This window comes from Aphelocoma coerulescens, chromosome 4 (genome assembly GCF_041296385.1).
Source record: "Aphelocoma coerulescens isolate FSJ_1873_10779 chromosome 4, UR_Acoe_1.0, whole genome shotgun sequence".
Lineage (NCBI taxonomy): Eukaryota > Metazoa > Chordata > Aves > Passeriformes > Corvidae > Aphelocoma > Aphelocoma coerulescens.
In genome coordinates, this window is record NC_091017.1 from 18,453,405 (window position 1) to 18,480,722 (window position 27,318).

The 27,318-nt window shown below is 40.3% G+C and overlaps 1 protein-coding gene across 12 annotated transcripts in view; it reads right to left on the reverse strand.

Annotated features, from left to right (window-relative positions):
- The window catches only part of PTPN13 (protein tyrosine phosphatase non-receptor type 13), a 114,533-nt gene that overhangs the window by 15,781 nt on the left and 71,434 nt on the right, over nt 1-27,318 (reverse strand). For 9 of the 12 annotated variants that reach the window (XM_069012896.1, XM_069012904.1, XM_069012903.1 and 6 more), the window contains 22 exons: nt 23,521-23,740; nt 22,501-22,575; nt 22,217-22,391; nt 21,853-22,006; nt 21,580-21,718; nt 20,997-21,149; nt 19,468-19,650; nt 18,312-18,474; nt 14,722-15,145; nt 14,457-14,554; nt 12,581-12,637; nt 10,777-10,869; nt 9,379-9,486; nt 8,529-8,660; nt 7,813-8,279; nt 6,717-6,860; nt 4,869-4,962; nt 4,019-4,104; nt 3,323-3,485; nt 2,220-2,434; nt 2,040-2,138; nt 1-362 (listed from right to left, as the gene is read on the reverse strand). In XM_069012896.1, coding sequence (XP_068868997.1) covers nt 1-362; nt 2,040-2,138; nt 2,220-2,434; nt 3,323-3,485; nt 4,019-4,104; nt 4,869-4,962; nt 6,717-6,860; nt 7,813-8,279; nt 8,529-8,660; nt 9,379-9,486; nt 10,777-10,869; nt 12,581-12,637; nt 14,457-14,554; nt 14,722-15,145; nt 18,312-18,474; nt 19,468-19,650; nt 20,997-21,149; nt 21,580-21,718; nt 21,853-22,006; nt 22,217-22,391; nt 22,501-22,575; nt 23,521-23,740 — 3,804 coding nt within the window. Of the gene's footprint in view, nt 363-2,039; nt 2,139-2,219; nt 2,435-3,322; nt 3,486-4,018; nt 4,105-4,868; nt 4,963-6,716; nt 6,861-7,812; nt 8,280-8,528; nt 8,661-9,378; nt 9,487-10,776; nt 10,870-12,580; nt 12,638-14,456; nt 14,555-14,721; nt 15,146-18,311; nt 18,475-19,467; nt 19,651-20,996; nt 21,150-21,579; nt 21,719-21,852; nt 22,007-22,216; nt 22,392-22,500; nt 22,576-23,520; nt 23,741-26,500; nt 26,588-27,318 lie in introns of those variants that run through there. The other 3 variants (XM_069012907.1, XM_069012900.1, XM_069012899.1) reach the window with 3 other exon arrangements.

Genomic DNA, 27,318 nt, shown 5'->3' on the forward strand with positions numbered 1-27,318 from the left:
CTGTCCTCAAGCTCTGCCTTGCTGGGAGTCTCTTGATCAGGATACAGGATGGTGCGAACAGCATCCTTCTGACCAGGGTGTGCCTCATACTGACTCTGTGCCCGTGCCTCAGCTTCCCCTGAGCTCTGGTACAGCGCAGAACTCCAGCCAAGGCCCACCTGCGCTGCTGAGTCCATCACCTCCTCATCACCACTTCTGCTGCTGTCACTGTAGCTGTCTCTTCTGGAGGGAGACTTCAGCCTTTTCTTGCTCAGATCAGTAGTTTCATTTTCATCTGAGCTGTCACCTTGTTCTCCATTTGATGGACCAGAGACTTCTCTGCTGACCTCTGGAAAAACTTGCTGGGGTGAATGGATGGGAGTCTGCAAGAGCAAAAGCATTTAATTCATCATAATCAAGTTCTGATGACAAAAGAAAGTTTCGAAGACTGCATAAAATTACCAAAATCAAGGAGTCAGTGGCCACTGACTGAACTGTGCAAACATATCATAGCACAGTTTCAAAATGTTCAATGCAACTTGGGCAAGACAAAGTGTGCAAAACTTTCAAACATATGCTGCTAATAACCTTTAAAGTCATCTAAAGAAAACAAAAATACTTTTGCCTTTAGCTTCACAAAGCCTACTGACAGATGCTTTTAAGCTATGCCCAGCAGTCTTCCACGCAACTACCATGAAATCCCTTCTAACCAGAAGCTGAGGCTCAGAGAGCTCCTGAAGTCAAACCAATCTCACAAGAGGCAAACAGAGAAGCTGTCAACCAAAAAGCAACAATAACAGACTACAAAAACTAAGATAATTTATGCCAAATGGCGACTGTTAACCAAGTTATTGACTCCCACAAGAACGAATAACAATTTTGCCAATTGTCACATATTCCCAAGAATTATGCCAGCCAGCAGACAGAAAAAGTTTAAAAGCTTCATTTAGGCTTTAATAGCCAGATTCTTGTGTACATGAACACATCAATCTGTGATAATGTTATAAAGAAAATTTTGACTTTCCTCTTCTTTTAATACATGCACTGTTTTATTAAAGTTCCTGTTAAAGTTCTATGAAGCTCTATTAAATTTCCTGGTATTCCACATTACAAACAGGTCTATTACAGGAGTAGTTATTTGTATTATTAGTTTGCTCAGTTGCTTATCTCTTACTCCAATCCTAACTTCACTTAAATGTGTATTTGTACACTTAAACTTCTCTCATCAGACTTGAATGATTTTATTGTTTGAAAATAATGTTAAAGTAACTCAGAATCACAGAATCATAGAGTATCCTGAGATGGAAGGGACCCACAAGGATCATCCAAGCCCTGCACAGCACAGCCTCAGGAATCACACCTTGTGCCTGAGAGCCTTGTCCAAACACTTCTTGAACTCTGGCAGGCTTAGTGCTGTGACAAATTCCCTGGGGAACTTAAATTGAAGACCTGTCTCCATTAGTTTTACACTTTCCTGTATTACGGAAAGCCTAATTTTCAGGCAATTTGTCTTCTACACTCTCTTTTGCTGAACACATTTCATTTCCACTTCTTCAAGTATCTTAAAATGGCCTTCTGTTCTTTCAATTCATTTAATGGAGCATTTTGAAAATATTCTTTGGGACACCTCTAGTTTCCAGGAGGTAAATAGGACAACCTTTTCCCTGCTTTTACATGCATCAACACTAGACAAATTGGTGTTTTGCAGAATATCCTTCACAGAATCACAGAAATATCCAATTTCTACTTGATATCAACTTCAAAACATTGGGCTGCAAAGAAATCTCTGCCTCAGACACACTGTACTAAACCAATTTCTCACGTCTTAGGTCACAAAATGGAGGGGAAAAAAAATCTTCAAGCCATGCATTCCTTTACCATTGCCACAAAATGGTTAGTGCACTCCTAAGGGATTTATTCCAAGAACCTCATTTCTTTTAGCCCTCTCCCCATTTTTCCATCTGCATCTTGCATTTAACTAACCCACCAACCCACCAGAGTGAATGAATGAACCTCAAATAGCAAATAACGTTCAAAAAATCACATGCCATACACCTTACCAGCAACGAAGGATCAATGTCTGGCAGTATTCCAGATGGCGGCCGGCAAAGGAGAAGAGAAACCTCTGGAGACGTTCCCCTCAGAGCAGAGATGACTTCCTATGGCCACAGAGGGATTCACTGTCAGATGCAGACTTGCAGGACTACCACAGTGTGAGTTTCACTACTATAGGTACAAACCTGCTGGGACAAACCCTTCAGCGATGCCCCGTTCACTTTCAGAATGACGTCCCCGATCTCTATTTGCCCACTTTCTGCAGCTGGCTGCCCAGGGAAGAGCTTCTTCACCCTCACAATAGTTGATCCCAGCTGCTCCGGGGTAAGGTTATCTTCACGGCAGAAACTGAACCCAAGGCCTGAGCTGTTCTTCAAGAGCTTTACCTCAAATGTGTTGTCTGCAAATGAAACAATAAATTATTATTTCCTACAGTGCACTGGCCATGAACAGAGTGTTTGGTGCTCTTATCCCAGACATGACAATGTGCAATCTCCCCCTCACATGATTCTTTCACTGTGTTGAACAGAAGCGTTACCTAAAAGACCCCTCCAGGTTAAAGAGGACAAAAAGCTGATCACGACTTCCCAGTCTGCTTGCTTGGCCTGACAACATCAATATGGAGAAAGGCATATTGTCTCCAAAGGACTACTCCCTAGGAAGTCCATTAAGGAGCCTTTTAAAGTATAGGGTGACCTTTCCAGCCACTGATCAGGCATTAGTGAGAGCAGCAACTGGAGTTCCTGGCAGACAGGATAGATCCTATGCAAGAAGGCCCAAAGTCTGTATCTACAGTGGTTCTGCCATCTGGGCAGGCTTCCCTTCACTTGCACAAGTCACCAGCAAGAGAGGATGAATTATGTCAATCTCTAGTCAGGGGCACAAATCCTTCTCTATTCATCTAGCTCTTGATGTCTTCCCTCATCTAGACAGGAACTGCAGGACCCACAGAAGCTCTCATTTATATATAACTATCTTAATTCCCCTTGGCACCCCTTAGCAGCACCCCCTTTACTCCAACCTTGCTACAGCCTTGGCATGTAAGGCTGGTGAAATTGGAAACAACAAGGAACAGTGAGAGAGCAAACACTTAATAGTAGTTCAACAAAGTAACCAAGATGTGAAAGGAAGTCTTAAACACAACAGCACAAAAAGAAAGAGACTGCATTATGTGCAAGGGCTTAGTATAGGTTCTTACCCGCTCCATTCCCATCCTAAGAAGTGAAGAAAATATTATGAAACTGAAGGATGCTTTGACAGTTAAGACAATTGCTCTACATGACCTGACCTGCAGTGACAAAGCTGTAATCTTTGGCATTTGTAGATTCTGTTGCTGGCTTCTCCTGCTGCTCACACTGTCCCACCTGGTTTGGGAGCGTGCACTGTGGTGTCACTGGAGCATGAGCCTTGGCCCCTGAAAGTTGACCTTTTTCCAACAGCAGGTGCACCACCTAAAGAGGTGAAATGTTCCCCAGTTAACTGGCAACAGTCACAGAGATAGCACAGTCTAGAGTACATGCTTCCTTCTAACTTCTCAGGGTAAACACTTTTACAGCAGCAAATGTTACAGATACTCCCCTCCCCACATATATCCTCCAATTATTCCGTATTTTTAAGGGCTGTTAAATGACAACCTCCAAAATACACTTATGGACTTGCAAGATACTTGCCAATAGAGTAAGAAAGGGTTTTCTTCCAATAAAGTTGTGAGAGTGTTAAGAGGTGTCAAAGACAGTGTCATTTGCACATTTGTACAGGGGATTAAAAATATTTTATAAAGTGAACACAAATAGTAGTCCTCAGCAGTTCTCAATGTGTACACTCACTGGCTATTTTCAGGTGTGCCAGGAAGCCAAGGAGTCTAAGAAAGCACACCTAACCACAACAACACTGGGGAGAATTCCAGTCTTGAGGTTCCTTTACCTCTTTTCACTCATGGAGAACTGGTTTACCACACACAGGAGTAGAACCAGCAGCCACTCACCTGGCCAGTGTTTCTCAGTGTTTCAACAGCTTGCTTATGGGTAGCTCCTTCCAAACTAATCCCATTGACAGAGAGCACACGGTCACCTACATTAATAATGCAAGAAAAAGTAGGCAGACATCACCTATAAAACATCTGTGGTGCACAGAAACCTTCAAGTCTGAGCTAACAAGGACAGTTATTTACGGAAATTTTCCCTCCCCTTCATGCTCTGAGTCAAGAAGAGAACTTTGTAAATATATTATATGGTTCAAATCAGAGGTCTTTTCCAATTTAATGATTCTGTGGGATAATCCCATGTCAAAACTAGTGTTAACCACCAGAATGACAGCCTGCCACAAAGCTCAGACTCTTCATTTAGAACAAGTCTTAGTCCACAGTGGGAATGCTCACTTTAGTGAAGAATGTGGCCTGGCTTACAAATACGAAGAGCCATAACAATTACAGCATTTTCTGTATTGAGTTGCCAGGCATGCCATGCAAGAAGGCCACAAATAATACAAAGCTGTCTCTCTCTGTGCCTGGAACAGAGAAGCGTTCTCCATTAACATAGGCTGCTTTAGAGAACAAAAATCCTGTTTTTCCTCTCCACAGCCTCAGCATTCCTGGTTCTGCAGTTGTTCTACATCAGTTTTTTAATCTTCACCTGCAGAATTAGCTATCAAGGCAATATTTAAAATGACAACTGCAACAGCTTGGAAAAACAGCTCTTCCCAGTGGAAAATGTACAAGGACATGAGGCAAACAGAGTGCTAGTTTCCAGGCCACAGGATATTCTCAAGTCCACCACAGACAGTCCTCTGCCCTTTTTTCACATTAAGAGTCCCCACTAAAAGAATGAAAATACTACCTTTTTCTATTCTGCCATCTGCTTCAGCTGCTCCCTTGGGAATAATTGCTTTCACATAAATCCCACCATGCCTTATGCTAGTATTTACACCACCCTAAATAGAAAGTAAAAATAGGATTGTTAGTCTTTTTGCAGTTAGAATACTTGGTAATTAAGCACAGCGTCACACAATGAAAACTCTACTGAGGAAGCATTTGGGCTACTGGCATGTAGAAAACCCAGACAAACTATCAAACCAAAATGTTACATCAAGCACGTTCTGTGCAGTCATGCAATTTGCTATGAATGAAGTTGGGGTGGGAAGATTGTAAAAACACAATGCATCACAATGCAAATGCACAAAACACAAATAAATGTCCTTCAGCAGAAGCATGTCTGCATTTTGTTGGACTTTACATGCTTGCATGCACACCAAAGCTCAGAGATGTGCAAGAGCACAGCATGCCAAAGCAGGAGATGCACACCCATGCAGTGTCCTACTCCAACACAACTTCTCTGATGTAACAGGAAATTAAGGAGTGCTGCTTTCACTCAGCTCAGACAAGTTTGAAGGTCTAAGCTGTAAAAAACTGCTCAAGCTGAACTGACATTGTTTCTGGAGGGCCTTGGTCTTTCTGCTGATTGCAGCGGGGGTAGGACTAGATGGTCTTTAAATGTCCCTTCCACCCTAAACCATTGTGTGATTCTGGCTCACTGTGCTCCACAGACTTGGAGGGAAGAGGAAGAGCAACAGTGTGTTAATGTTCACTCCCAAAGCACCCAGGACTACATGTGAAAACTTAACCCACAGTTAATTGCACACCTCTCCTCATCACCACTGCACAGGAAAACAATGTGGGGGCAGAATGGAGGCTGGAAAAGTCAGTGAAGACACCACTTGGTCACCCCTTAGGGGAAATCTCTGCACTGGCTGGCATCTTCTAACATCTCTACAAAGCCAATGCATGCACACAGCAGGCCTGATGCTACTCAGTGACCAACTCCTGCTCAGCCTCTGTTCCTCCAACTGTCTCAAGCAACGGAACATGACTTGGAATAGCCTGGGATGCCAAAATAACAGAATTTCATTCTGCTCCTCTTACACTCCTAGCCATATATATGCAAACAGTGATAGGCTTGCAAATTGTTCCTCCACTGAAAATAGCTGAATATTAAAATACATTAAAATGTATCTTTCAATACAAGGACAGAAGCAGTGGAACATGTGTGCATCTCAGTTGTAAATTATTCTCTTCTTCCCTGAAGTGCCACTCTGCAGTATGACAGGCCCTAAACATAAAACTACGTTCAAAATCTTATAGCCTGAAGAGAAATCAGTCTTAAAAAACACATTTTGTCTCATATTGCAAGAAAGCAGTGTCAGCCAGGTCCCATTTGGGTTTAAGTATTTTTTTTGGTTTCTGCCTTTTCTCCAGCAGAGGGAGAACACTGAACATGGTGAATGTGATTGAGGGGAAACAGATACTCTAAAATAACACTACTGCTTCCACTGCCTGCTGTGCCAGTCTGGGAGGGTTCTCACTTCCTTCCTTGCAAATTTGCCACAAGATTAGGTAGCAAGGGACAAAGACCATCTTGCCTTTTGTAGTCACAAAGTAGCATCTGTGATAAGAGTCTATTAGGACTTTGGGGCTCCAACCATAAAACAAAAAACAAGAATTACTTAAAGGGCAGATGACAAGAAACAGGATATAAATTATTAGGATTACTTTTCAGCTTTGGTAAGATTAATCATACATCAATAAATCTATATAATTAAAAGTGATTCCAGAAAATATTTTGCTTCCTTGTAATTTAGCAATTTAATGGGTTGCTGGGAGTAGAGAAAAAGAGAAAACATCTAAAAACCTTGTCAAACAGTACCGTGACACTTATTCCCAAGCCGTTATCTTTTTTTGCTAGTTCAACCTCAAAGATATCTCCAGGTTTAAGAAGTGTTGTAGAAACCTTTTTAGAATTCACTTTGTTTGCTGTATTCGATGAGGAAGAATCCTTTATTTACAAAAAAAAAAAAAAAGAGAGAAAGAAAAAGAAACAAACAAAACAAAAAGAGACAATGATTTGCCTTTAGAACGGATGTTCACAGGTAAGACCCTAAAGGGTGGGGTTTTGAGTCAGACACAGCCAGAAGGAGTCCACCTGGCAAAGTACCAATTAGTAAGACTCAAGGCTCCCTGCTTCAACTCTTCCATTCCTGCCATTGAACAGGTTTAGCACAGAAATATGCTTGGCCTTTAGCAGCCAAGTCTTTATTGGCAAAGTGAGTTAGCTCCAGAACACTGAAACTGCAGTACTTCAGTATGACAGCAGCCTAGAGTCTGTTGGATTAATTAGCATGAGCTGCCACAATTTAATTGAATAACCTCCATCAGCTGAACAGAGAAATCACTGCAAGCTGGAAATAAATTTGTAGTACTTGTGATTGTGCACTTTTGGAAAGGTGAAGCAGTAAGCTGTGTCTGCTCAAGAGCATGACTCACTGCAGAACTTTAATGCACAAGAGCAGTTTTTCATGGATTAGATCAATCCCAGAAGACAATGAGTTCTGCTGCTACCCACTCCAGATGTATCACTCCTACTTTCCTCTATCTGCCAAGTGAATAAACTTACCTCTAGGGGTGCTCACTAGATTATGAGCATATTGGGCAAACAAACAGAACTGAAAGGTGGTTTCCAACAGCCTCAGCAAGTACACTATAGGCTCAACTCAAAGCACCATCTGCCTCTAGTAAGACACACTCTGTGACATTGGAAAGCTGGAAAGTTGTTTCAAGCCACAGAAGTGATTTTCTCCATTTATTTTGAACAAATCACCATGCTATTGGAAATTAGCTACTAGAATTAGCTGCAGGCTAGGCTAGGCTCTCTTTCCTCACACCCAGAGACAGCTATTTCAATACCACTATCCCACTGATGGGAAATATTCATATGAAATCCACTATGCCTTTTTAGCTGGCTGCTGCTCCTGACTGCCGGAGTAAGTCGCTTCATCCATGTCAGAATCCCCTCGATCAGAATATTCCAGAGGCTCCACTACTCCGGGCCTTTTATTTTTGGCTCGAGTACTGTCCGATGAGGATCTTCTCTTCTCGATCACTTTGGAGCCCCCAGCCTGGGAATCACTGTTCTGCTGAGCATCCTGCTGGGCTCTCCCACTTGGACGTTTGCCAAAGAAGCCGGCTGGCTGGCTCTGGGACAGGCTGGCGCTCTCGGTCCTGGAATCCTGGGAGCTCATGCTGCCATCCCGCTTGCCTCCCGACAATCCAGAGAGGCTTCCCGAAGCAGGCCTCTGGTGACCACGGGACCGGCTGTGTTCTTCTGAAGAGGACTCCGCCTCGTTGTCCTGCACTGAAGAGGGCCTCCTCAAGTAACCCCTGGCTCCATTACTGATATGAGCAGTGTTAGATGATGCTGAAAACCAGGAGACAAGACAGCCATCAGCAGCTGGCAACACCTTATCTGCAGCACGACACCCTTTTCTCAGCTTACAACCGAGTAAGGTTTTACCCGTCTGGACATTCCACAGAAAACTCTCTGTTCACACTGCACCTGGTGTGCCCTCACCAAAGGTTATCCTAACACATCTCTTCATTGTCTCTGAACCCAATTCCAAGCCCACACTAGCTGGGGTTGCTTACAGGAGCAACTGCAGTTCCCTACCTTTGGACAGCTTCTCCTTGGGCTGGGAGATCACAAGTGTCACGTCCTTGGGAGCACTGTCCAGGATTTCCAACGCTGCGTGGTGGCTGACGCCTTCCAAACTCGTGCTGTTTATGGATATGAGGCGGTGTCCTGCACAAAAGGGGTTGTTCAGATACAGCCTAACATCTACATTTTTACCCATCAGTGACAACACGGAGTACAGGTCTGACAACCTGTACACAATGCATGCGTTAAAAATTACTAAACTTCAAGTGATGCTGGAATAGGCAGCTCTAATCCTGAACAACAACAACAAAAAAAAAGCCAACCCCCAAACCAAACCAGAGCACAAGAACTGGCTATGAATACTTCCTCTTTTTAAACCTGCCAAATCTTTCCATAGATTTCTACCTTCTCTTATGCTGTAAAAAAAACAGATGAAAAAGCAGAAACCAGAAGATAAGTGAGCAATATGCAATTCAGTTCAAGACAGAGACTAAAACGAGAAGGAAAAAAACCCACATTTTTCTCCTCCTCCCCCACTACAGTTATGGTTATAGTATATGGTTCCACTTCACTTTTTTCAAAAAACAAAATATGGATACTGACTTTTAAAAAATTTAAATTACAGTGCATCTATCTGCAAGGCAGACAACAAGAAAATAAAGCCCTTATTTTTATAAGTAACTTCAATTTTCTGCTACTTCAAGCTTTATCATTTTTACTTTGATTTGAGTGACTGTTGTTTTTGCATAGTTTAACAAAGAAGTACCACTAGTTTTCAGAAATTATCTGGAAGGTAACTGAAGGTCACCATTGTAAGGAACAGTGATACCCAGAGCCACAGATGGAATTTTACACTATTCACCTGGTTTTAGAGTTCCTTCCAAATCAGCTGGCCCTCCAGGAATAACTGAATGAATAAAAATTCCCAGATCAAGTTTCCCTGTCTTCTCTCCACCAACTATTTGAAAGCCTACGAAGAAAAGGCCCAAAGCACACAAAAATGTCAGTGATCACCATGCAACTTAACACAGTACAAGTCCATATTTTAGAACAAACAAAAACTTAGTCATTCTAATAAATATAAAGTAAAAAAACCAAGACACCTCAAATTTAAGTCCACATGGAAACAAACAGCAAAGTTTTTTGATTAAACTTTTTTGCATACTCTTGTTTTAAGCAATTAATTTAGACTGTCTGCCTGTTCAGGACACTCCAGCAAAGGCTACAGAAGGTAACTCTGGCAATAGAAACACACACAAACAGGTGACATGAAATGTGCATTTGCTGAGCAGATAAAATTTGTTTTCTATCACATAAAAATTTCTGGTTTTCTCCATTGTTCCATGTTTCACCTAGATGTCTGACCCGGGTCTTAAGATCTGAGTTTTACATCTCCCTGTTTTATTTTGAGGCTTCTAATCTATTTCTGTTCATTCTACCAGGTAAACCTGGGACGAATGTTCCAATGAGATATCATGTCTTCTCTATTCTAGCTAAAACAGCAAGGTACCACAAATTGCATGGGGAAGAAAGAGGAGAAATAGTACATTTTTAAATTTTTTTTTTCCTTTTTGCTTAAGTTGTACATTACTGCGCAGTGTAAAGACTAAGTATTACTGTCTTGTAGGCTTTTTTGCCCCTCTCAAATTTACACTACAGTCTGATTTTGAATGACAGAGCAATGTCCTTATGGAGACCCTAGAGAGCCTTCCTAAAGCACAATACTGACACCAAATTTTTCATTACTCATATGGGGAAAAATTATGTGGGTTTATGAAAAAAAAAAAAAAATCAGTGGAAGAAGAAGGAATGTAATGCAAATATCTCATCTCCCAGGCTCCTTAAACATCAAATCAGTGTTCCATCTGATATTACAGGAGTAAGAAAAACACTCCACAATTAGCTCATAATGCCTTTATTGTATCTTTTTTTTTAAAAAAAAACATTCATTTAAAGCATTTTAAGCTGTGAGGTTCCACAGAGACAAAATTCTATACTGAGCACAGAGACAAACTTTAAAGGCCAACTTCTAGGACGACTAGCTCACAATAGAAATATTATCCTACATTTACAATACAGAAAAACTGAAAACCAGACTTGCTTAACATCACAGAAAGTGTAACTTAAATGCCTTCAAAATCCAGCTACTGCCTGCACTGCTTTACTCAGTCCTACAATAAATGCTTAAATACAGACCAGAAAATTTTATTTTGTTTTTGGCCTAGAAATACATGACAACAGCAATTTTAAAGCCACTTACCTAAGCCAAACTTTTCATCCTTTTTCAAGTTCACCAAAGTGATCTCTCTCTCTGGCGTGGCAACTCTGTTCTGTGCTGTTTGAAGAGAGTCAACTGTAAAGCCAACATTTCATGATCAGAAATTACCTCAACACTTCCCTTCAGGTTTACTTTAAAGTTCTTTTCCATTAAAAATTATGACTTCTCTGATAACTTGACAAGCTGTTTTGATCTAGTGGGTCCAGCTTTCATCTTCTAAGCCATGGCCAAAGACAGAAAAAAACCTCCACCACCCTTCTAACCCACTTCCATCTTTTGCAGTTACAAATCTTTTATTCCTCCTAAGAAAAGCAGTTAGCACAGTCTCGTGGAGTGACAAATAATTGACTCCTAGAATCTTCAACTTCATTAGCCTCAGTTCAGGAAAGTATTTAGATCTGTGTTTATGTGCTCTGTTCATAGGTAGGGAGGATGCAAACACATTGGTAAAATTGAAACTGAGGGTCATTACATGAAGTTACTGAAAGGTTACTGAACTCAGTGAGTTCTCTTAATGGTGTCTCTTCATTAAAAAACAACCAAAATTAGAAACATCTACTAAAACCTCTCTTGCTTAAATTGACTTCCTCATTTGCAACTCCCCAGGCTGCTGATTCTCTTCTAAAACCTGAGCACCCTCACAACAGAACTCTGTGACTCCTGAGGCTTCCCATCAGGCTGAAGCAGACCCAGGCACTTCAGAGACCCAAGGAGAATAATTTGGTGAAGAAAAAACCAAAACCACAAACAAACACCAACAAAAAAACCCCACCCCACCCAAGCAAACAAAACAAAATACAAAAAAATAAACAAAAAAAGCCCAATCTCCTGAGAAACTTCAGGAAACACCAACATACTGCAAGTCTGAACTCATGGACTTGTTTCCTAGAGAAGATATTCATATCCTGGAGTGCCTGGGATACTTTTGCCCTAAGTGGAACAGGCAATTCCAGAGCTGCAGAAACCTACTAAGCTCTACACACTGGTACAAGGAGAGAAGAAGTGATGTAGGAGGGTGCAGCAGACTGAACATCACCCAGAAAAGGAGTTTTTTCTCCCACAAAACCACATCAAGCCTAAAGAACAAAAGAACTAAAAAGATAACACAGAACCAGTAACCTCCTAAGTAAGGGAAATGAGCTTTCAAGAGCATGATCTGGTAGGTAAGAGCACCCTTCCAGTCCCAAACTAAACAGACACTATTCATATTCGAAAAATATTACACACAGATGTCTAAACCTCACCCAAGAAGCAATCCAAAATAAATATTAGGGGTTGCATTTAGGAAAAGGTCCTATCCAGCTAACTGGCAGAGGCACTTAAGAATACTGAAGACACAGGACTGGCAGAACAGTGAAGCATTTGCAAGTGACTGTAGATACTAAAAAGCTAGGAGCAGAGGAATTTTCCAGCTGCTGCACAATTTTGTGAAGTTTTTCCTTTCTCATACAGCTAGCTGAGAAACAGAGAAGCAGGTTTTGTAAACTAATTCTCTATCTCTGCACCTGGGGTTTGTTTTCCAGTCTTGCTTTGGTATACTGGAAAAAATATTTTGAATGGGTGTTAGAGAACCTCAGCCAATCCTTCTAAGGGGTGGTTGGTCAAAGGACCAATGACCTCCTACCACTCTTGTGGACCATGTTACATAAACTGGTTTATAATTAATTCAATTGAGCTATTCTCCTTGGACTTGTGTCGTGATTCTTGCCGTTTCTCGGTACAGCAGCAACAAGTGACAGACAAACTGACTGAATTAATTCTATAGACAGATAACTTATCAACTTACCACTCTCTTTTAATGCTGCTGATGACAGAAGATTTTCTGAAGTATTCATGCTAACACCTGTGACATGAACGAAAATATTAGACACTCATCAAATTTTTTTAAATATAGAGGTTACCAAGAATTATTTCAGACTTTACACAGTTCACATGAGCTCATTCACAATATCAAACTACTTCTTTAAAAAAATGAATAAACATAAAACTAGCTTTGTATTAGCAAATCCAAATTACTCATGTGCTCTGGTTGCAGTTAAAGGTTCAGATAGATGGCACCTCATGCAAAGGCAATGAATTAAAGGAAGGACAGAGGTTTGGCCTTTATGACCACGCTTAACTTCAGATAAAAGCAATGGATCTTAAGCAATGAAGTCAAAGACTAAATTTTCTAACAATATTGGATGAATATGCTGAATTTAATAAACCAACACAACAGGACTCTTGTAAGATTTTGTAAAGGAACAAATAAGCTGCTGCAGTAACAAGCAATTTGAACTATTTCTATTTAAAATTGTTTGCATATAGAATCACATTTTCTTTGAAATTATCACAGCCAAGCAAATATGGCCCTACTTTAAAGAGGATAAAATAATAAATGCACTAATATATGAAAGTAAAAGAGGGAAGATAATTCCAGCTTCTTAGGAAAGCAATCCTGGCCTTCTCCAAACCTACGACCCCTAAAGTTTCATCTGATGTGCTTCACCACCCAAAGTCCCTCAGCATGGGCAGTGTGATTCAGCAGGACTTTCTGACATGTAGCTAAGATCCTCACCAGAACTGGTGCCCAGAAGATTATGGGTAAGCACATGATCTTATTAATTGTAAAACTAAAAGCACAGGGTAAATGGCTGCCACCAGTCACTACAGAACCTGCACGCCTCATCTCACTCTCCAGCATTTATGCTCTCAGTACTGAAAATGCATCATTCCCATGTCCGTCCTGGTTTCAAGTGCACTGGGGGCAGATGTGGGATGTCACACTCTGCTTTGTTTGCTTTTTTTTGGTTTGTTTGTACTGACCCCCATCCCCAGAAACCTAACTATCCTCCACTTTTTCTGATGTTCTGTAACTACAGTAAAGCCAACAAGCAAGCAAAGGCTACAAATATTTCAGTCATTGTAGTTTCTGTTGTTATAACAGGGAACCTTCAAGAATCAGAAACTGGTTACACACAGATATTAGAAATACATGTTCAATAACCCAACGTTAGTTTAAATCCATTTAGCTGCTCTGAATCTTTTTTTTTAATGTGAACTCTCTTAGTGCATAGTTAAGACTACTTGTGTGCACTCCAATCCTTGACAAGAAAATGGAGTAAGTACATCTGGCTTACCTCACTACAAAAGTGTTTTTGTGAAACACCCAGTGTACTGCAAAAAAAATTTAACTAATTTATTATATCTGAACAAAAAAACCCCCAAACAAATAAAAGAAAAAAAGCCTCCAAAGTGTGGAGTTACTACTCAGAGGCACTAGCCAGTAACAGCTTATGCCAAACAGTCATTTCCAAAAAATCACTCCCTACATCCTTTCCACAGAAAACAAAAAAAAAGTTCAGCCTTCACAAACAGACTGAGAAGACTAGCAAATTATTAAAAGATCCATACAACCAAATGGCACTCTGAAGTGACAACCTGGAAGATGTTTTCTGCAACAGCTTTTACTTTACACCCCTGTGTACAGACTGGTGCTTACCAATGGAGGATCTTTTGGATTCACTGCAATAATGGCCTGGATTGCTTTAACATGTGATACTCTGCTCCCACTTTGAAATCAGAATATTACCATCAGTTAATAAATATATCAAAGCATTACACCCAAAGCAATTTTAGAGGTTAGTTAGTAAATACAGTAATATTATTTTTTGCATGCTGACCTACAACATAGGCTTGACCGGTATCTTCAATGGATGATGAGTCTGATTCATTTTTCTTTCTTTCAGGGCTTCTACTTAAACCTGCATGAGATTTTGAACTTAAAGGGGAGAAGGAGAGAAGGGGAACCAGACAGAGGGAAGAGGAAGTTGGGAGAGGGAAGGATCAATGTAATAAAATAATGGCATGAATAATAAATCAAAACTGATGCAAAATGTACATTGACTGTACACAAAGATACTGCAGGGTGGTCAGAGAGACTCTTACTTGCTCAATTTTAATGCTCCTGCTGCTGATCCATTATCAAATTTTGGCATTTGCTGAAAGACCCTGCCCATTATATCTTCTATTTTTCTGGGGGAAGAGTCCAAAGCAGTAATAACATTTTTCCTTGGGGGGTAAACAGAGATGTGACTCTGACTCAGATCATGAAACGACTTGCTCATAACTCTGGGTCTTTCCTCCCACGGAGTCTTCTCGTTCTTGTCCCTTGCAGAGCCAGGAAGTGGCTGGAAGAGCGAGAGCTCCGAGCAGGACAGTCTCTTGAGGATCTCTGCTTGGACAGACAGGGGTCGAACAGCAAGTCTGTTCAGAGTGCTGCTGGCCAGGCTGCCAGTACTGATGGCTCGGCCCATGTTGAAGCCTTTGACAGAGTCCGCGTGAAGGTTCAGGCTCCTAAATGAAGCCCTTTCTGTGGAAATTTAAAAACAAATCAAACCAAAACCCAAACAACTGAAGTTATTCAGTAGAGCTATTGTGACCACCTTGTGTAAAGGATGCTTTTTAAACAACCAACTCACACAAAATGTATTTTCTCAAGATGCTTAGCAGTATGTAGCATCAACAGAGACATACAAACACCCACCATGGAGTTTGCTCAGGAAGCAAAGTTTGGAGTTCATGACACTACACTAAGCCAGAGTCCAAAAACACAGAATAGCAGAATGCTTATCCTCTTACTAGCATGAAGACTCATATTCCCCATCAGGGTGCCGTACCTTATATACAGGCACATCATCTCTTTCTGCAAAACAAATAATATCCTCAAGCCAACTGACCTGGAAGACTACACTTCCTTTAATCTGCTCACAAAAACCTTTTCCAGGGTTTGAACAAATAGGGCTTCCCCATCTCCACACTATCAGATCCTACCAAACTTCCATTCATCCACTGCATTGCTTTCTTTTGCATGAGCCCCTCCACATGTACAGTACAGCTGCAAGGCCATGAGGGCGGGGCAGCATCTCTGCCTGGTTACAGAGCACCAGTCCACTCAGGTGCACTCAAGGACCTCCCCTGCCACAAACATCCTAGCACGAAACAGAAAGTGTTGACTGGGGTTTGCCAGACTTTTTGACTCATTAGCAAGGATTCCCTTAAGCAGCAGCGAGAAAGAGGTTTTGGACTGTAATTAAATTACTGTCAGCTGAGTCGTGGGAACTGTCTGGGTGGATGTTCTTAGCTGAAAGCAAATTCATAACACATCTTAGCCTAAACCCCTCTTAATTCAGAGCAAAGCTGAGCAGGGCTCCTTCCTATTATCCTAACTGCCTCCTAAGGCTAGCACTTAAGTTCCTGTGGCTTGGCTCTCACACAGGAACTTGATAAGCTGTGGCGACTTGTTGGCTGGTTAGAGACTTTAAAGGAAATCAGTCCACCTGAACCCTTCATAAACTTCACTGATGTCCTGGAGTCAGTTCACAGGGAAGTCTCAGGAAAAGCAATCCTCAGCTGCATATATATTTCTGATTTAGGCTTAACCCGTGCTTTTTTTAACCCTACATACATGTAGGAAACAAGCTGCTTTAGGAAGCTGCACTGTAACTCAAAGGGAAAACACTATTTTTTGGTACACATCACCCATGAGGTTTAATGCTAAATACTGTGGCATTTAGGAGAGAGTGTATTTGGCAAATGCAGCCTCAGTCCTGCCATTCCAAAAGATCCTCCTTCCTCCAGTACCCAGGGCAGGAATTAACTGCCACAGTAACTCAAGCTTTCTCTGTAATAGGCATACAGATTGTGACGATTTAGTTGTGGAAGGTATGTTTTTCTGTCCTTTCATAAGGTGAATTAGTATACAACTACCACTTCCTTGTCCACACCAAACACCTCCTCTAGCCACAGCCACTAGACTAGATAAGCTACAGTAGAATGATTTTGCCCAATCAGACCAGAAATCCACAAATCCCAGTTTCCTGACTCTGACAGAAGGCATCAATGACACCTGCTCTTGCTGTGTTCCCATCCTGGGAAAGAGTACCCTAATAAAACATGCTGAGATGTTCTCTTGACATTGCATTTGCCCTCTGAGAACAGAATTTCTATGGATTTCAGATGAATACTTTCACATCATTATCTATATAGACATCAGTTTTTTCAAACCTTCTGCCAATCCTGTAACTGAAAATTCTCATGTGCTCAAAATTCATCCTCCATAAGGTTGACTTAACCCTCATTTCATTTTTTTGTTTTTCCATATGCCCTTTCTGGAATCTAGAGTGTCCTTTTCTTTCCTGTTATATATGTCCTTTTCTTTACTGTTTGCTGAGTGCTCTCAACTACCAGCTTTTACTAACACATTAAGGGTTCAATTTAGATTTAGTGAAATTATGACAACAGGCAATTTTTTAATTGTTTTTACTTTCAATAATCAGTGTGATGGAATTAACCATAATGCCTATTTGTTTGCTTCTGATTATGAGTGACTGGTGGAATCTGGGACCTCTGATTTCCAAGTGATCTGTACTGCACAGAAGCAAACTATTGTTTTCCAGACTCCCACAGCACAACACATAATCCATCTGTCAAGAGCAACCAAATTTGCCTAGCCAAGAAAGCCTTTCCTGTATTGCTTTTCTCTGCAACTCAGGACAAGCAAACTAAATCAGAGAATAGCACAAAGGCTTCAAGTCTCTTGGTCCTGTTTCTTTGCCTGAAGCTGGCTGAGCCCAACAGAACAGAAAAAAGGCTGGATAGTTGCTACATGCCTTTTCCCACTCCCACTGGTTGTTTTTTTTTTTTTAAATTAGAGATCACAATATCCACAGCAATGGGGTCAAACTCCATCCCAGCTACACTACTGGAAGTCTGGATTAACAGCAATTGGAATGCAGACAGATAACAGGGAACAAAGAAAGCGTGAGATTGACCAAAACAGCACTTCCAGACCATGCTGAAGGCCAGCCAGCCAAGTGAGCTCTGCTCCAAACAGTGAAGAAATTAGTACAGAGGGTTTTTTTCAATGCTTATATTATCCAGTTAACATTTGCTATCTAAAAAGAATGCCTTTACATTTTCTATTATCCATGAAGGAAATGGGAATTATGAAGGAAACTGACTAGTCTCGATGTTGTTCCTTACCAGGTCCACCCAACATTAAGTGGAATAACAGCTGAACCCACAGCTTAGAGATACAGCACCATGGAATGCTCCTTATTTACTTGCACTCCCATGAGCACACCATTCTATCTGTAATTCCACATTATCAAACCAATCCCTTTCACATTAAGCAACAGATAAAAATCCTGCTATTGAAATATCTTCCATTTATTTATGAAAAAAAGGCAAAAGCCTTTAATTAAAGGGGGAAGTACTATTAGTGACCTATTTTTAGATTCCTTTTAGTTTAGAGGAGCTGCTGTGTGCCAGCTTTTCTGTGTTCTCCCAACTCTTTTCCCACCCCTTAAAAAAAAATCTAAACAAGCTTAGCTAGTAGTCTCTTCATAGTGTAAACCCTCCAAATGTAGATCTACACATACACAGCACTCAGCAGAATTACTGAAGCTCCAGTTTTTCTCCTTACAAAAAGACACCTAGATTGCTATTAAAAACTAACACAACATCACAGTCCTTACCAATGTCCTGAGTGTCTTGGTTGCTCTGCCTGGTTCTCATCTGTAGCTGGAACTTATGCTGGGAAGAGCAGAGATGCAAAAGGTACTGGCAAGTCTTACTGTTGTCAGTCTGAAAGGCATGCTTGATGCCATCTGATGTGTTCTGCAGAGTTATTTTCTTCTTCTACACAATGGAGAAAGAAGAAAGTTGAAGACAAATTATTTCTTTTCGCCTACAAAGAATTCTGTTATTTGCTTGTGCACAGTTACAGCATTCAAACTTTCCTGAAGCAAAATGCGCTGATGGGAGAGATTTCCGTTAAAATAGGAGTCAAAAGTAATTTGAGATTTACAAAGTAGTTCTTTAAAACTACTCCTGGGCTAGATGAGAAGGTGCATTATTATTATTTAATCCGTCTCTGTTACTGTTAGTGCTGAGTAATGACAATCAGAACTATTACATTTTGCAGGATGGGGCTTTCAAAGGCCCCTGAGGAAGTCACAAGGGATGCTGCCATTTAAGAAAAAAATAACTAAAAGCTGATCTAATTACCAAATGTATCAGTTAATGTTCCAGGTCTTGAACTTATCTTTTTAGTGATTTTTAAACTTCAATTTATCAATTCTAGTGAAAACCATCTCACAGATGAAACAGGCTGTAACGTTTCAATAAGGTATCAGACAGAATTAGAAGTACTGTTTTCAATGCCTTTATAAAGGTTAGCATTTGAAGCTCAATGACTCATTAAAAACTGTCACATGATCACCAGATTACAGTGCACCCACTTAAGTTGGCTGGTATTGTCCAGATCAAGTGTCAGCCTGTTATCTATTATCATTTAACTTAACTACTCTTGGAAATAGAACTTGAAAGCAACAGAGGTGCATCTCCTAGTCATACTGAGTACTGGCATTTGCCTGCACCCAGTCCTCTAATGCAGGACTCTCAGTCTGCTGCTCCTTCACTATCCTTGTCCATGCAAGTGAAGGAAAAAAATGAAACCTTTAAAACATGAAAACTCCTATTTCAATCCTATAATACAACAGCTACACAAAACACAGTCAGATTATGCTGTAAAACAGCAGCTTAATTTGCAAAAACAATCAACACAAAACTCACAGTAACTGGAGACACAGACAGAGGTGTGTACACACAGAGGAAAAGAGACCAACTTACACTAAAGGATATTTTCTTTGTCTCTCTCCATGGGAAGCGCAGTACAGGTGTACGGGCACCATTGTGAACTTCAAAAATGACAACTCCTTTGCAGCACACTCCCAGAAGGATACCTGTTTGGGATCTCTTCTCAGGCAGCACGTGATGAAGGTGAACCCCATATTCTGTGAGCCTCTGACACAACTGTACCAACCAATGCAATGAAACTTCTATGAGTATGAAGTTAAGGCCATCACAAGTTTTTCACACCACTGTATAAATGTTTTCATTTAATGGATGGATATAAATGTATGGATTTTGGCAAAAATAATCCTCTCTGCCTGCTGATTCCACTTACTTATAGTTTACAGCCGTTATGACAGACACACATCAGCTGAGGGTTTTAAGACTTAGTAGTACTCTTGACCTGCCAAACTACAGCAAATGAACCCAATGTTTATTAAAATCAAGCAGGGAAAGCACAAACAGAGAACATGTGTGAGTAAATCAAACTTGCACAAAGCAGTTGTTAGCAAGAAACTGTACCTAGACAGATGCACTAGTTATTAACACATTTTTTAAACACAGAATCAAATTAACACTGCGATTCTGTGATCATATTAAGGTATCATATGCACTTTCACTCACTTTGCACTCCCAGTTATTAATCCCTGTTGTCTCTCCAGTACTGGTGTAAGGGACTGATGTAATGAATCAACCACGGGAATCTAACTGCTCCCCCCACCAGATCCCCAGCCAGGCTAGGTTTTAGCTAGGATCACCTCCCCTATTTTGTTCTCTGTGACTAAGTTCCAAGAACACTTCTGTAAAATGAGCAATAGACTAAGAATGGACAAAGTCAGCTGAGTGCCTCTTCCACCACATACTCAAGGAGATGGTGGAACTACACACTGTGCCTGTGGAATTACAGTGTAATGGTTATTTGGTGTTTCAACAGCAGTCCTTCACCCCCTGAACTCATTTTGATCAAGGTACAACCTGACTATTATCCCACGAGCAAACACCATAATTAGATTTCTCAATGAGTCCTTTTAGAATAATCCAAATATATCTGAGGATAATGGCTTTCCTATCATCTTACATAGAACCTGCACAAGAAATTCTCCTTGGCAATGCTTCTGGCTTGCTTCATACCAACCCCCACACACAGTATTAGCTGTAACAAAATCTTTTGTAGTATATGGGTTTTTTCCCCTCTACAGAAAGCACAAAAGACATGGGGAATACAGGGTGTGCTGCCTCATAAACAGAGCTTCCTTTAGAACAAACACAAGGATCAATAGTTGCTTTTAGCTGGCTTGAGTTAAGACTACTGATTGAAAAAAAGTGAGAGAACTTCCCATTGGTTACAATTTCTTTTTGTTTGTTATGATGTGTCTTTTGGACAAAATCTTTTCAGCTTTCTTCCTTTCAGTGTTATTCAGACCCTGAGTTGTTATACTGTGCTTTCACTTGAAGTTCATGCACCCATATTCCAACAAGGGAATTCTTCAGTCACAGATGAAGGAAGCCAATTGCTGCCCACTTACCTTCAGAAATTCTAATTCTGTCTCTTTTTCAGAGGCACCCACGTAAGTGCTGTGCAGTTTTGGCAGCTCTTCCTTGATGTAGGATAGATCCAGCTTCTCCAACACTCTTGCTGGGACATAATGTTCTAGTCTGAAATAGGACAAGCCATGCACCTGCAACACGAAATATTCTTGTGATGGCTCCTCCATATACTGCCCTATGAGCACAACTGAAGCACAAACATTTGTTTTTACAAACAACTGTACATTATAACTCAGAGGATCATAAGATTTGAGTAACAGAAGGGAATCACAATCCCCATCGTGACCCACAGCTTATTTCATATCAGTTTCTCCATATTCAAGCCTGACTCTACTTCCACTGAAAAAAAAGGCTTTAGCACCCAGATCTTGAACTAAATTCTGCAACTATCTGTGTTAGACTTTAGGAACACCTCCTCACAGTAAAATCTGCCAGGAGCTACCAGCTGAGCTTCCAGTCTGGGGGAGAGCTGCAGAGCACGTGTGGCAGATCACAGTCCAGTCTTTAATGAAGCAGCAAGATCACAGTTCAACAAGATCAAAGGTGAAATTGATGATGTACCTCTGCCTGGTAATCTCCATACTCAGCTTGGAGAGCTAGGGATGCTAATAATAAGGCTGTTTCATCATCACAGTGCATCCTGTCTTCTAGGATGTCCTTCCGCAGCTGAAGGTAGTACTGGTGACAGGTCAGCGTGTGCCTAGAACAGGAATATAAAACAAAACCATGAAAAAAACTCACACACCACCTCTGGTACTCCAGTATTTGATTAATACTCCATTTCTGTCCACAAATTTAGGGCTTAAGGGGCTACAAAAAATTTCATACACTCACTGTATAAGACTGACATCATCCACAAAAAACTTTATGCGAAAAAACAGAGTGAAGTTGACAGGAGGCTTGTTCTTCTTCTTTGGTTCTTCCTTCCATCCTTCTGGAGCTACTTTACTTAGCTTTATGTCAGGATCCACGAAGAAAAATTCATTGTCTGCCACAAACATGAAAGACAAGCACATGGGTAAAAGCATTAAAACCAAGTATTTGCTCCAGATGGAGGATAATGACCAGATTTATAACTCTGAAATTGGGCATTGAATAGCCAAGTTTTCCATTGACTAACAGTGACTTAATAAGAACAATATTTCTTCAAGGGAATACTGAATAAGGACAGAAGAAATAATTTAGTAGTTATTCTTACCTCTTAAAGTAGCCAATCCAAAGAAGTGATGCTCCACCAAGCCAATATGGGCAACGACCATATCAAAGACATCTTTACATATCGTTTTGGTGTCACAGGTCAGCTCCAGCTTCTGCCCACTCAGAAGCATCACATTTACTTTTCGCCTGGTGTCATCATTCTTGCCTTTCTTAGTCTGCATTTTGTGAAATGAAATCTGTCAACATTCACACTTGTGATAAAAACACATTTGTTGGTTTAACATACTTCCCCTGCCACAGATGGCTGAACAGCCCCTTTCTTACCAAGATAGACTTTGGTAGATCCAAGGAGATGAATGGCTCAATCGTCATTTTCACAAACTCTGGGCCAAAGAAATTCTGCAAATCACAAAAGAGTATGAGTGAACACTGTGCTGCTGGAACAACAGGCTGAGGCACAGTTAACTCCTGCCCTGAAAATGCAAAAGAGGGATCAAAGGCTAAAATTTGACCATTGCCTGCTACCCATTGTGTACTATACGCAAAACATCTTCACAAAAACCTCTTAAGGGCTGGGGGGATGAAGAGAGAGGGGAACTAACCTGGTTAGGTAAAGCCTACATGAACTAACTCATCTTAATGTGACGGACTGGAGGCAGATACAGGAATTACTACCCTGTATTAGGACAGCAAGTCCCTGAGTCTTGTTTCAAGTTTTCCCGTCCTTACTTAAAAAAAAAAAATCCAGTTCATGGAAAGTAGCAGCAGAGGGCATCAAGCCATCGTCTATTCTACACATCAGACACTGTTTACTTATATACCTCTGTCTCCTTCTTTGTGTGTAATTCTATATTTCATCCACATAGCAAGACAGCTGGGAAAGCACCAGGGATTTGCACAGGGATTCCGGGGAACTTAGGGGCCAAATGAATCCTCTCTTTACCTTCCAAACTTGTTCATTTAATAAATAACCTCTCATGCTGGTGGGGCATATCCACATTCCACTAAGAGAAATGCAAATGCAGCGGCTGAAAACACCACAGGATAGAGGAGAAAACCTACGCCTTACCTTTGTTAGGATGCTATATTGTTTAATTGATGCAATTGTCAAGCCTTGCTGTCTGTTTTAGCATCTCTTGATGCCACTTTAGGCTCTGTAGCCACTAATGCCACAAAATCTCAGAAGTTTTACCCTCGGAAAATAGGCCAACACCACACACTTGGTATTTAATCTGCTGATGGCTGTTTACTACAGGATCAAGTTTATGAATCCCACATGAGAGTTTCAGTCAAGACACTGCTCTGTTTCAATGTAAACAAGTTCACCTGAGTTCAGGGCATTACCCTCAGTTTTCTTTGTGTCATGGCTGTTTCCAGGGCTATTTCCCTCAGTGGGTCTCTGGTGATGTCAAGCACTGAGGATCTAATTGCATCCCCTGGGTAGAGGTTAGGCCGGGACTGCCTCAGAGCCATCCTAGCTTGCAGTTGCATCATTTCTTCTTCCTGACGCTTCAGCATCACTTCTTGACTTATTAGCTTGCCTTCAAATGGTGCTTCATGCTGCCTGTAGGATAGTCAGAGGGGATGGCAGATTAGCAGGTATGCCTAAGACATTCTGCTGCTGTAAGCACATCCCTAAGTGGAAACACAGAGCACAAGCACCAGTCATCAAATACTGCATTAAACACATTTATTCAGCAGCCAGGAGGTTACCTCTGTGCAGCAACCCATCACTGTAGAGTAGAAAACAAGCAAACACACCAGGTTTCTGCAGCTGCCTGTAGAACTGCCTCATTTATTCATATGAAAAGAAAGGCTCAGCTGCAGTCTAAAAAAAACACTCAACACTACAAACCCAGTGAATCAGTGCAAAATTAGTAGATGCACAAGAAGAAAAGTATTAATGCTTTGCAAATATCTTAATTTCTGTGTTCAAGCAGGGACTATGAAAAAGGCACGCTCAAAAACATGTCATTAGAGAAAAAACTGAAATAATAGTGTATTTTCTCTAAGTAAATATTGCTCCAACACTTTCTGTTTGCATGGGCCTGATGTTTATTCCCTGATTTCTCCAGAGAAGTAGTACAGCTTGAAATATTTACATAAAAATGCCCACGTAATAACATCCTATATACTAAATTATTCTAAATATCATACACTATTGCGTAATAATAATGTTTCCATTATTAATGGAAAAAATAATGTTTCCACAATCTTATTTGCTGAAAATGGTTCCTTTTTTTTAAATTTCCAAGAATGGCATGGCTGATATGCAATCATCACAATAACTAAATTAAATCTAAATTTATAATCTGAAGGAAAAAGTAAGGAAAAGCAAACAAAAAAATGCATCAGTATTTCAAAAAACCACAGCAACGTATCTACAGTTTCTTTTCTCAGCAAGTATTGATCTCAAACATCCTATCAGTTTTATTTTCTATGGAAGGAAAGAAATTCATGTCTTGCTTGGGCGAACAAAAGCCATTTTTTGTTTGAAAAATAAAAATATGGTTAGGAAATGTGAAGAATTGAGAAATCCAAGAAAAGTAAAACCAACTTCCACTCCCCTTCCCTCTGTCCCATGATTACAAATGAACACCTTCAAACCCCAAACTAAACATAAACCAATCAAGCCTTTTGTAGAAATCCTAAAACAAGAAAAAGCAATGAATATAATTATACAGAGGCAACTTTTAAACAAAAATGAACAGGGGAAACTAAGCTAGCTTTCAAGCACAAAAACCACTTTTTGGCAATTCTAAACTGAGTGTTTAGCACACCACCTAAACTGAGTAAAAACATGAAAAGGCAAAGAAAATGTTTAGAAGCCTGTGTATCATTGCAGTCATGTTTAAAAGTATGGATAAATATAGAGTAATCCGGCACTGACAGCGACACACGGCCCTTTGTAGTAAGGTAATATACAGGCTTTTAAAAAATACATTAAGTTTATAAACCTACTTCCTAGGAGAACCTAAAGATATGTTTGATGAGTGACAAATCTGTTAATAAACTAAGAAAAAAATGCACCTGTCCAAGACAGTACAGTTGTCTATGCTAAATTGGTGGATGTGATTTCAAATTTTATTTTCATCTTTTTACGAAGCTACTAATGAATACCAATGTTATGAACAGTGCATCACAGTCTCCTAATACTTAAGTGTCACTGGATCCAAATCCAGCACTAAAATAAGAGTTACATACAATGCTGAAGTTCCTCAAATGGAATTTCAGGGCAGACACAGAGTAGTTAGAGAACAAAGGTATTAATCTAAGTCCATTATCCTTTCCCCTGTGCAGGGCTTTCATAGCATTTTTTCCCTTCTCCCTCCTCTGCTTCTTTCTCCAATAGACTGAATAATGTGCACCTAAAATGACAAAGAAATGAGAAAAGGCCTCAGACCTGTCAACACATGTGCATGTGCTTAGCTTTTCACCATGAGGAAACTTGTTAGGATTGACATATATGGGAATATTGACAAAGCCATAAGTTAAATACACCCACAAGTGCCCTTCAGATCAAGGTCTAAGGATGGGCTCTGAAATAAAACAAAAACAAACACTTTCTGAACATAAATATCTATGAATTATCAAAGACATATGAAAAAGACATGTTGCAACTGGCTCTACTGAAAAACTTGCTGCTGTGAAAACACCAAGTGCAAAAAAATATCTTGCCTTATAAAAACATACAGCCCTGTGCAACAGAAGCAATGAAAAGTTCTTTATCATTAGGCTGGTTTTATCATCTCTGTTGATGCATATTAATTTCTCTGAAAATTGGAGTGGGGTGTGGGATGTCCGTGGAGGAAACTCAAAAACCTAAGGGTTTAAAAAATTTCCTAACTTACTACATAAGCACTATCACCAAGCATAAATCTGCATGTTTCAGCATCCTGGGTCAGTAAAATTAACTCTGGCATGGTCAGACTGCCAGTTTTTTATGGGGAGCAACATGATTCAGTCTTTAGGTTCCAAGACAAGGAATGCATCTCTCCTACAGAAAAGGAAATACTGTTGACCTATACGGGAGAGCTCATTCGTGAAGTTCTGAATATGCAAGTGTTGTTATAAAAACAAAAAAAAAAATTAAAAAATAAAATCTAAATTACATTCCTAACAGATAGCATCACGGAAGTGTGTTTTGTGTGGTGCTTCATCAGACAAGTACTTGGCTGCTACTCTGTATTTTCATCAGTGTCTGACTGTAAACCAGAATCTCACAGCTGCTTATTAACCTGCAGATGGTAGGGGAGCAGGAACCTGGAAAGCTGACGCTTCTGAAAAAAGGGAAGTGAATTCTCTCTTCACCTGGTGTACTTACCAAGAAATTAGCAGGTATTGAAGCAGAGAAGGAAGTTGGAAGAAGGGAAGCAGGTAGGCATTCTCTAATGATTAGTGCAGTGGGAAGGTCAGGAATAGACTGAGAAAGATGGATGCCTTTTGGTAAGGTAGGAAGGATATGAAAATGAAATCTACTGGAAGGAAAAGACAACAGAAGGAAGAGATCCATGTCAGCTGCTGCTCCTAGAGAGAAAAAGGAAGAAATAGTAAAGGAAGAAAAAGAAAACAAAAGAAAAAAAGGAAAAAAATAAGGAATACAAGAAGCAGAGAGGAAACAAGACACAAGCCATTTCCACAAGGAATGCATTCCAAGAAGCTTAAAGGATAACAACAGTCACAGACCATGAGAAGGGTAATACTGAATGTCTATGGCTTCTGCTAATTTAAGATCAGGTCAGCCCACCCAAACAGCACAAGCTGCATCCTCTGATAATTCTGAACAGCTTTGTTGCTTCTTTTAAAAGAAACCTCCCTCAAATCCAGATTCTCCTAGTAGATTTACAACTCAATTTTATAAGGATAATTCCATGGATAATTAAACAGACTGGCTCTAAAAATATGTTACAGGAGAAGTAAAATGAATATGTATTGAAGTACAGGTGGTATCTCTTGAACACAAGAGAGACACTGAAACATGCTCCCAAGTACTGATGGAATTTAAGTAATGGATTAAGTTGCATATACTTCTCCAAATCCTGGAATCAATCAAATGGCCAGCCAAAGCATGTAAACTCTGAGATCCTGCTCCTTGGAACTACTTGTTATCACTAGTTTTACTTTGAGACCTGAGGTTTCTGA